This window comes from Etheostoma spectabile, chromosome 9, assembly GCF_008692095.1.
Source record: "Etheostoma spectabile isolate EspeVRDwgs_2016 chromosome 9, UIUC_Espe_1.0, whole genome shotgun sequence".
In the NCBI taxonomy this organism is placed as follows: Eukaryota; Metazoa; Chordata; class Actinopteri; order Perciformes; family Percidae; genus Etheostoma; species Etheostoma spectabile.
This window is the reverse complement of record NC_045741.1, coordinates 13,100,809-13,112,146: the sequence shown is the minus strand read 5'-3', so window position 1 is coordinate 13,112,146 and position 11,338 is coordinate 13,100,809. Positions and strand designations below refer to the sequence as shown.

At 38.5% G+C, this 11,338-nt stretch overlaps 1 protein-coding gene across 2 annotated transcripts in view; it reads right to left on the bottom strand.

Annotated features, from left to right (window-relative positions):
* The window catches only part of lepr (leptin receptor), a 36,509-nt gene that overhangs the window by 22,134 nt on the left and 3,037 nt on the right, over positions 1 to 11,338 (bottom strand). Inside the window, exons 1-2 of one of the 2 annotated variants that reach the window (XM_032524880.1) lie at positions 1,373 to 1,736; positions 570 to 627 (exon numbers count right to left, since the gene is read on the bottom strand). In XM_032524880.1, coding sequence (XP_032380771.1) covers positions 570 to 583 — 14 coding nt within the window. In that variant the 5' untranslated portion in view covers positions 584 to 627; positions 1,373 to 1,736. Of the gene's footprint in view, positions 1 to 569; positions 628 to 1,372; positions 1,737 to 11,338 lie in introns of those variants that run through there. The other variant, XM_032524881.1, reaches the window with a different exon arrangement.

Genomic DNA, 11,338 nt, shown 5'->3' with positions numbered 1-11,338 from the left:
CTTTTTCAAAACCTGGACTCAAACACTTTGATCCCCCCCCCCCTCCCCCATAGACACTAAACTTGACATATTATCTCTGCTCCTAATTGCACATATTCTTTATACATTATCCTGTGAACTTTTGAACATTCTTTGGAAAATATTTGGAACGTTCCTGCACAAAACTGTTCCGCTCTTATTGTTTTTATCTTAAATTGTAAATGCTATTTATGTTGCTTGACTGTTGCAATACTTTGCTTTCAAATTTTTTTTCCCTCGTCCTATGTTTCCTGTTCTGCACCAAACACCAAGGCAAATTCCTCCCATGTGAAAACCTACTTGGCAATAAACCTGTTTCTGATTAATTCAATTATGTACTTCATCTGATTAAAATGCAATAATTGCAAATGTGTGGATTTATAATTGCAGACTAGCAAGTTCAACAAAGCACTTTCTAATTTATCCTTTGGAGGTAGGACAATGCCAGTGTCATTTTCCTTCTCCCCAAACCAATTTCAGGCATTTGTTTTGACACTTAATAACATGCGCATCCACAAAGACCACCTCTATCTACATACTCCATTACTTACATGTTAGTGGTCATAGCATGAGAATGACCTTGGTGGGCTTTGGCTGGGGTAAATCTCACTGTGAAGACAGAGAGAGAGAGAGAGAGAGAGAGAGAGAGAGAGAGGTTTTCAGGAATAATCCAACTCAATTACGCAGGACTGAAGACCTGTGCTGTTATTGGAATAACTAAGAGTAAAAGATTAGGAAACAGGATTTAGATGAAAATACTTAAAATTCTTGGCAAGGGTAGAACCAGACGAATTATAAAGGCAAATTTTCTAGAGGCGGCATTAAAAGACTTTCTCAGTCATTTCCTATTTCAGACGCAGATCTTACTGACAAGAGCAACTTCCACTCTCCTTCTATTACAGTTGTGCACAGAAACGTGGACTCAAAAAGCAGGACTCAGAGGCAGAGCGGCTGAAAGCAATCAAGAGTTCGCTATCTAATCAATGACAGCCTACGTCCATTATTAATAATGTTACAGTCTATGCTAAATAGCCTATGCAAATACGTTTATTTAACATGGCACCTTTTATAGAACAAAGTCACAAATTGCTTCACAAGAGTCAAAAACTGTTTTAAACAAGACCAAACAATAACAATTAATACAATGACAGGAAAACCACAAAGTATGCCTAGCCTATCTCCGAAGTAAAAACAACATTCAACTTGATCAGTTTGACAGCAGTGGGTGAGTAATTCAACGACTCGGTCGGTGTGAAACAGAAAGGTTACGAGACTATTGGCAAAAACATCCTAAGTGGTTATTAAAAGCGTTAAAGTGAGAATGAGTAGCCTAATATTGAAAGTGTGTCCTTACATCACTCATGGAGGTTTCGTCTGGCTTTGTGTCCAGGTTTACTTTGGGCAGGTGAGTTCGTCCAAAATCCTCAGTGAAGAAGATGTGTGCTCTTCAGAGTTTACCGTCCATGTTGGAGTGTAAGACCGACAACAATGACGAGGACTTTCCCAAACAGAACAGAACAGAAACACTTCTCTCACACAGGCGCCGCTGCTTTTTCCTGAGACCCAGGTCGCTGTGCCTCCCGGGTTAAAGAAATGAGCCCGAACACCGGAGCTGTGAGAGCACGGAGAGGAGGGAGAGGCTCCGACAGACACAACTCCGTCCTGCCAACCGTGATGCGTTCAGGAACACATCCGGAAATCCTACGACTTCGGATAAACACAGTTGTAGGCTTCTTGGAACAATCATTTGTTTGGGATGAAAAACAAAAGTAACACGCGGAGGTCGTACATAACGTAGGCCTACATCTAAGTGCTATAGCCCACCTCAGTAAAATATTAAAGAGCGTGTACTTAACATGAGTGTTTCAATAGCCTACTGTGGTCCACTTGCCAACATTTTAGAAGGTAATGTAGTAGGCTACTTGTAGGCTACTTCAATAGGCTACATTTACACAACATCTATAGCTGGTAATTTTGCAGATTAACATTCTACATATTGACTAAATCTTATAATTTTCGTGTAACTATGATGCATTGTGATGGATTAAACACCAAGCACTGTAGATAATTGTTATCTTTTGCTCAGCATTGACCAACCACAACATTTAAATTCAGCTTTACTTATGTAATAGCAACAATATAAATATAATATAATAACAGAGGTCATTCTACTGCATAATGAGTACTTTACTTGTAATTGTATTTTCCCATCCATGCATCCATCCATCCATCAATCCATCAATTCATCCATCCACTGTCTGTTGAGCACGGTCACAGAGTGGTGGAGCTTATGCCAGCAAACACTGGGCAAGTGTATGCATAAACACTGGTTGCCAGTTTATCCCAGGGCTTAAACAGGGCAATGATAAAACACAGATTCAAACTTATGGGCAGTTTAAATGTGTAAAAAAATAGGTATTTGTTGTTTTTTTTCTTCAGTTTTTGTCATATCTCATAAACATCCCACCTTTAGCTGGCTTCGTTATCAGCTGTCACCAAGGGACTAGCTAACAATGTAGAGCTGCACATACGTCAAATACCTCTGTGGACTAGCAACTTCCTGTTTTCATTGATTTATGATTCCCAAGTAGCATATAAAATAAATAAATAAGTGAGTGTGTGTTCGCATGAATCTGAGGTTGGCGTCCTTTTCCTCACGAGAGAATCCTATTTTCCTTCATATTTATTTTAGGTTATCATTCCCATGACATAAGACAGAGCTAAAAAGGTCATTGTGCATTATTTCCCAGGATTCACAACAATACTTTGAAATTTGACATAGTGTATTTTGTTAAATAATACATGTGGCTAAAGGGTAAATCATGTCTCAAAAAATAAAAATGTGCCATTTACTTATCCTTCAGTTTACAATGGTGTTGGAAGTTGCCATCAGCTGTATGTGATGACAAGTAGTCTGCTGGCAACACAAAGATGCTTTAAACTCCCCAAGGTCTCTGTCTTCCTCCGATTACTCCCTTTTGCTTTCTGTATCTCTTACTCCAAAGACTAAAGACTGCATTTTACAGAATTACATTAGTCAGTTAAAAGCAACTTCAGCCTCACAGATGTTCCACATGTCAGTCATACAAACATTTCCATTCATTTTCCTATGAAAGAGTAGTCAACAGACTTCAGGTAAACGCCTACACAGGTGCAAACAGTAGAGCAATTGGCAAGCTACTTATGACAGTCAACTTCTTCAGTCAACTTCTTTCTTAATTTTGAAAAAACGCTCTTAATTTGCCCATTGTTTTAGTCCTGGAAGAAGTCTCCATCCAGATGTGGATCCTTGGGCACACCTACAGTAGGTCAACCTACTTTTCCAACTGCAAACAGGCCTTCCTTGTTATCCTTGTTATTTGAATGGAAAGTATGTCTGTGTACAGGGAACTCCACATAGAAGAGTAATTCGGAAATTACTTTGTTTCCTTGGAGATGTGGCCTGAAATATGTATATTTGTGCGTCACATATATACTTTCCTAATACTTTTAACTTCTTAACATCTTAACATCAGTAATGCTGCCATGGTGTCCATACATGGTGTTGCATATAGCCACACATAAACACAGGTGAGAAGAGAACACTGCATTTTAGATGAATCATGTCCTTTGAAAACAGATAATACCTGTTATTGTTTGTAAGATCAGAGTCAATGTGAGTCAATTTAGAAATGAGTATGAATAGGGTAATGCTTAATTGCTTATCAGTGTTTTCCAACAGGCTTAATAATTATTTGTGGTGTGGATTGGATTCATAAGCTTGAGGAAGCTTGCTCAGACTTTTTAAATCAATTTCCTAAAAGTAAAAAATAACTCTATTACAAAATCAATGGCTGTACTTTCAAAGTATTATAAATTCTAATTACAGTTGTAACTAACAATTGCAGCACTACAAACTGACCAACGCATATTTATTTTCACAAGAAAGAATCATTACAAGTACAATGCGTGTTTACTACTCTTAGTCTGAACGTTTTGCACGGTGTACCAGCTCTGTTTCTTCTCCCACAGATCAATACAAAAAGGCTCAATGTGATGTCCCCAACACATTTGGCTGCTTGTTTTTGTCAATAGCTGTCTGTATGTGTGTACCCAGAACTGGGGTCTGCACAAGTGGTCACTGTGTAAATAATTACATTAAATGTAATGTAACCACAGCAGTGAATCCCTTGCTGTCAGACATATCAGATTTGTGGGCTTACGTAATAGAAGTACTGGTGTGTTAGCCACGGTGTTTATCAGAATAAGTGAATATTAATGACGGCAAGCTAACGGCTGGGCTGTCCGTAGGTGTGAATTCTAATTAAGCTGAGGTGTAAATTTACAATCCCACACCTTTGGATATGCTTTCTGCATAATTGGTATGCTGTCGTTAGATTCTCCGTACTCCACTACATTGTGGGAACAAATCTCCTGTCCCCACACGGTTAACCATTTACTTTAGGGCTAGACTTGATTTTAGGGTCACAAAGTATCCATCCAATTTACATATTGCATAGTGGCTGAGAAGCAGGGGACACTCTGGAAAGGTTGCCAGGCCTAAACAGCCCTAATGTATACAGACAGACAAAGACACTGTGCTTTATGTAACACTTATGGAAAACTTAGAGTTTCCAATTTATCTAACCTGCGTTCTTTTGGACTGTGAGATGAGACTAGAAGAAACCCGGGCAGAAAGCATTCAAACTCATCAAAGGACACAGATGGATGCCGGATTTAGACCCATGACCTTCAGGCTGGGTGGCAACAGTGCTGACCACAAAGCCGTTATGCTGCACAGGTTGGAAATACGACCAGGCTGAGGTTAGGTTAAGGTTAGGCATACAGCAGTTATGGTTAAAGTTAGGGCAAGCTTCCAGGGAATTAATGAAATACAGTGCCCTCACAAGTAAAGTAGTACAGTTTTGTGTGTGTCTGTGCGTGCGTGTGTACGTGCATGTGTGAGCTACGGAGTGAGATACAGCCTGCAGTCACTATCAAACTTTATGACGTAGAAAGGATGCACCATTGTGTGCTTGCATAGATTTGCGTACGTAAATATGCACATTTCCTTGATCTGCGTCATGATGAAGGAACATCACTTCACTTTCACAGCCCAATGATCTTTATGGAGATGGATTTTGTTCCTTATTGTCAGCAGTCTGGGCTTTAGTTTCATTGAATGCTGCAGTGACTGTTGGGGATTAGCAGCATCTGGTTTCACATGCATCCAAAATCCTTTCTGAGTGAGCGTTACTAAAGAAGACTAAAGTGAGTTTTCTCTGCCATAAAACATCTATTTTGCTACTTTTTCATGTTATTGACTGTCAAATGACAAGTGCCAGTGTCAGACACATTCTGTCATACAATCAATAATTAAGTCAAAACTGGCACTGATGACGACCCCAGATTTATGATTTTAGAAATAATTTATTAAAACATCAAAACACATGCTGGATGTACTCTGAAACCAGATAAAAAAAATAGCTGAAAAATACTTTTTGAGAAGTATTTTTTAAATTGATACATTTAAAAAAATATTTTTAACAGTAGGAAAAGGGTGCAGGTGGTCTTACCGGTATTCCCACTTACTGCCGACATTACAAATAAAGTCAACATACTTTCTAGAAATAGACTCAAGAAAAAACATTCCAAAGCTGCAAACCATGATCCCTAAAGCATTTTCATCAGCCCGTAATTCCCTCATCTGGGAATCTTTTCCATTCCTTTGCGGCACAGCGTCAAAGTGAAACATACATATGAGGTTTACAGCCTGCTACACAAGATATAAAAGTAGGTAACAATGAAAGATTCACTGCTCAGACAGGGATGTGAAGGAGAGCGTGACTAGGGGAAACACACTGCAGCGGCAGCCTCACCTACAGCAGTATGCATTTAAAATGAGGAGGTGACATCATTCCCTGATGACACCATCCCAACCTGTGTGTGGGAGTGACATCATCCTCTATATATGTAAAGTAATACGAAGATGTTTGTGTTCTGCAAAAATTAATAAACGTGCAGTAAAGTGAATTAATAATAAAAATCTGACAATTATGTATGACTGATATCACCATTTGATCAGTAACACCAGGAGACATGATGGGAATGTAGCTGATTATCATGTCAGGTATAGACCAGTTAGGAAGGTTTCAGCAACATGTAATAACCATATGCAAATTATAGTTGTTTGTTTAGGTGTTAATTTTAAAATGTATACCATGTTATCTTGGTATGTACTTTAGTACTACTTGAGCTTCACTGTATGAAGGATACAGGTATGTGTTTATTTATTTTATTGTATTAAGGGCACACAATTATTGAATTATTTATTTATGATTTTTCTACTTGTCTTGTTCTACTTTATTACAATCTTTATTATTATTTTCGTACAGCACCTATAACAGTTCAAACACAATGCATTACGGATTTTCTATATTTACAAGCAGATTGACCATTGCACTTGTTTCTCGTTTTCATTATATTTGACAAACATCATCCATTTGAATAGCGTCCACTTTCACCCAGCGTCAAATAGTCCTGTCCCTGTTCATTAGATCATCCACCAACATGGTTCATTATCATTATTCCCATGTCACGATTGCTCAAGTGGATCATTTTACAGCAGAGCTACAGCGTCCTCACTACAGTAGATGAGTTCAGCTTTTTACACTGCACCAACATCATGAGTTGACTCCTTCTAACAAACAGCCTCCTGGCCTTGCAGTGTCTCTTCACATGAAACAGGGAAGCCGCTGATGAATAATTAATCAGATTCTCAGTGGGAAAAAATTCCTCACGAAGGGGGGAATACATACCGAGACGGTGATGTCACGCTTGTAGAGTGGTTGGGATGATGTCACTGAAAGGGTAATTTCTTTATTTTAAATGCACATGTGATTCTGCTGCGATGCCAGCAGCCCCTAACATGCCGATTCAATCTCTTTCATCACTGAAATAAGGTTAGCTGAAGGGCCATTGATAGAGTGAGCATGCTCTGTAGGAATCACCTCAGAAGACAAAGGAACTGTTTTTTTAGTTATTTTTTTTACCTTTGGACATAGACAGCCTATCTGTTACTCTTTTTTCAATCTTAATGCTAAGCTGAGTTTGCAGTATTATGGCTTTATATTGGTAGCTTCCTGTTTATTATGTAACTATGAGAGTAGTGTTAACCTTCTCATCTAACTTTCTGTAACCAAGCGAATAAACATATGTCTCAAAATGTTGATCTAGTTAGGGTAAATCTCACAGTATTCAGCTTTTGTTGCAAATCTATTCAAATCCAATCTTGTCCGTCCAGTCTGCTATCCAAAATATACTATATATGTTCTAAAAAAAACTGTACCATTGACATGAAAATAGCTTTCTTTTTCCTCACCACTTACAATACAGATACTATAGCATATGCCGTGGCGTAAAGGAAGTTTTCTCATAAATCAGGACCAGGGAAAAGTCAATACCAATTGCTTGTTGTTATCTGGTATGCTGATGTCTGAAAAGTCAAAGTAGGTCATCCGCCTAGTGCTCATTGCACTTCCCGGAGGACTGCATGGAAGAAACCAGAGAGGAGAAAGGCCAAAGTATGCAGAGCAAGTGCAGTTTGACCCTACAGAACATGTATGTAAACACAAATGTTCTAATAAGAGACTTCTGTACATTAATTCCACTCTCAATACAGTACGTAAAGCGTAGCACAGCGTATATGAATCAAACATCCTGTGCCAGGGTGCAATGCCAAAACCTAGTATTAAGGAAGAAAAAGTTTTGACCTCCACCCTGCTGCCCTTATCATTAAGTTCCTTCGAAATTTAAATTGCACAAGTCCGTACTGTAGGTAGCCTGGATTATGCTGATCAGGGGATATGCTGACTCAAAACTGGCTCTGTTATTGTTCAACTGTAGACATTTTCTGTTCATTTTTACTAGGACATTTCCCTGTCTGACGATTCCCTTTAATTTTCTTATTTGGAACACATGGAAAACATTCTTGTGATCTTCAGTCTGAGGGCCTGTTTATGTCATGCATTAACTTTGTCATTATGGAAGCAGTAGTGTGTGCTAACAAAGTTTGAGCATGATGTCTTCATGATGTCAAGAGCACAGCTAACCGATATCTATATAATGAAACAGTTTTGGAGAACAGTACAACCTGCTGACGTTCGCCATTTTCTGAGCTGACACAAAGCATTGGGATCCAAAAACAAAACTCATAAAAAAGTGGTTATATGTGATAAAAGTACAAACTGGAAGAAGAAGCCAACAGGTTACAGTCACAGCACCGGCTGTAGATGACATTTAAGCATTTACAGGTTTCTGAAAGGATGGTTTAAAGTCTGAATTTGAGCTATTGCACATCCAGCATATGTTGTCAATATGCGGTCAATCAATCCAACTTTATTTCAATAGCATCTTTTATACAGGTTAGTGCAGCTAACCGGGCAGCTAAACAATGAGCTGAAACTCCCTATTAAGCTCCAAAAAGCTGAGAGAAGCTGCAGATAATTCTCTGTAGATTCTTCACCACGAGTGACACGTTTCACATTGTCATTTGATACAATGTTATTGTAAAACATTGATTATGTTTGCCTTACACTGCTTAATTTTGAGTTTTCTTCTGCTCAACTGGTTTTAGGACAATCATTTTCTCTAAAGAAAAGACAAACGGTGGCAATGGTACTTTTCCATTGGTCAGTGGCTGTTTATTGAATTAAGAAAAGAAAAATATTTCCAATTGCAGAGCTGCACGTGAGACACAGCACCTGCCAAACATCCGTCCTTAGAGAGAAGAGACAGATGGAAAAAAGAGAGTGAGTCAAGTTGGTCATGTGCCCAAACCACCGTATGGGGAAAAACATTTAAACTGTGTCCACATCTGCAGACAGAAGAATTTAGAAGTGTAAAATGTATGTAATTTAGAAGTGTATGATATCCTTTCATTAGTCTGGCCATCACCAAGCCAATTAAGCTCAATAGATTTGAGATTGAGCAAGGCGAAATCAAATCACCCAGTCTACCCTTTCATACATTTTGCCTTCTATTTCATTAATCCCTTTTTATCTTTATATGTTTGAGCCCTTTTTTTGAAAAGATTAGTTGATTGATTGATTGATTGATTGATTGATTGATTGATTGATTGATTGATCTAAGTTAATCTAAAGAAAATATAATTACAAATGGTATAATCAATTGATCTTTAATTCCTTCATCAAGCAAGAATGACTAACATCAACTGGTTTTCTTAGGTTTTATTTAATATGACATTTTTTGAGTTTTCGGCTGGTTATTGGACAAACAACTTGTAATAGGCTTCTCTTTTTAATTTTTAAACTATTTTCTGACATTTTATAGACTAAATTATATAGTCCTTGACTTATTGAAAAAAAAAACAATTATGAATTGATATTGAAATTAATCATTAGATGCTGCGTTACAGTACTTTACTATTTTTTCACTTGTCCTTTCCCTGTTCCTCCTGTTTCTGTTTGTTTTGCAACACAACTGGAGCTTTGAGGTTACAAGCACACTTATGACGAATAAATTGACCCAAAACACACCCGCTCTGGAGTTAACGAGACAGCCACAGCTAATATATTTAATTGGTCTTATTAATGACAATACTCATCAAAAACTGGCCTGGAAAACACAAGGAGCTGTCGTCATTGGGGTCGGATGCACAACACGTGAACAACACAAACCAGTGCCAGATGTGAGTGGACAACAGCAAAGGAAAGAGCCTGAGGGCTGAGATGAACATTTCATTTTCATCTTGTGGTTCTTTTTTTCTTTCTATCTCTCCCTTTCTCTCTGTCTTACGCACACTGTGGCATAAACACTCATGATGATGTGATGAAATGAGTTTTTTCTCTGCACTGCTATAACCCCGTCATCAGAGTGTGATGGAGTCACTCATGAAACCGCAGTCTCTCCCTAGGATACAATCTCTACCAGACACACACACACACACACACACACACACACACACACACACACACACACTCTCTCTCTACACTGTTCTGTCACTTATTCCACACCGAGTAGGTTATGTACTCGTACACTTTCTCAATTGTAATTGATTCTGCTCTTCTTTCCCAGGGGGACAACACAAATGTGGAAAGAATTAGAGAGAAAGGCTTAACGAGAGAGAAAGTGCTGAGGCGTCGCAATGCCATGCATGTGCGTCATCAGATTTTATTATCTAAAACATAGTGAGTCGTCTCTTCCAAGCCAGCACAATGAAGAAAAGCCTGGGGGGCATCAAGTAGGGGACTGTCATGTGGTGGCAGATGGAGGCTGTGTTAGTTCTGCTCTCACTTCAATGTCATTTTGTGACTGCTTTGAAACCAATACGAGTTTAACATGTATGTTACTGTAACATACATGTAATTGTAATTCAGATGAAAAGATGTTTGGCAGAGAAACATGCTTGGGATCTCCAAAATGCCCTTGCATTGATTTAGTGTCAGTGTGCTGCCATTATTTCTTTTCTATCTGTTTGCTTTTAGTTTAACCGTTGTTAGTCATCCCGCTACTGATCAATATCACAAACAGTTGCGCACTGCGATTGAAAATATGTAGAGTAGGGGTCTTAAAACACAGCCAAGAGGGAGTTTGCTCACAACAGAAAAAAAGGAGAGTCAAGCTGATCCCTGAGGGACTGTAGCTGAGGCCTGGGCTAACACAATGTACAGAAGAACTGCTGAGAAATTACTCCTCACACTGTCACTTTGAGATTTAAATAGCAATTTACAATAAATGTGGGAAAGAAATAAATATACAATTGGCAATGATGATGATCTATTCAATTCAAAATTCCCAGAATGTGTGAGAGGAATTGATCATTTGTGGCGTTGTGGTTAAAAAGATGGATTTGGAGGAAAAGACGATGAAAAAAAAACATACACTGGCATTAGAACATAATAAGTCTTCATGTGTACCTGAATAGTGATAGTGTCAAGTTATTACTGTAAAGGAGTTGTCTTCCATAAATGTGATTGGATGTTACCAGTGAGCTGGCAGCCAAGCAATCAATGAATACTGATGGTGAAGACCACCAAATGCCCTCTGTTAAGCTAGTATTTGAGCAATACAGGCTTTTTTTTTAAATGTCTGATATAAATTGTGACAGTCATGGAAGATGAAGACAGAAGTGCACGACTTGTTTTCATATCAAGCTAATGGGAGTCTTGGTGTCCAATTAATAACCACAATTCCCCAACCTCCTACTTATGAGCATGATATAATGTTTTTATCCAGCGCCCACTCACACTAAAGCAGACTGGATCCGTCAAGCAACAGGCAATAACATCTAGGCAGCTCTCTCTCTCTCTCTCTCTCTCTC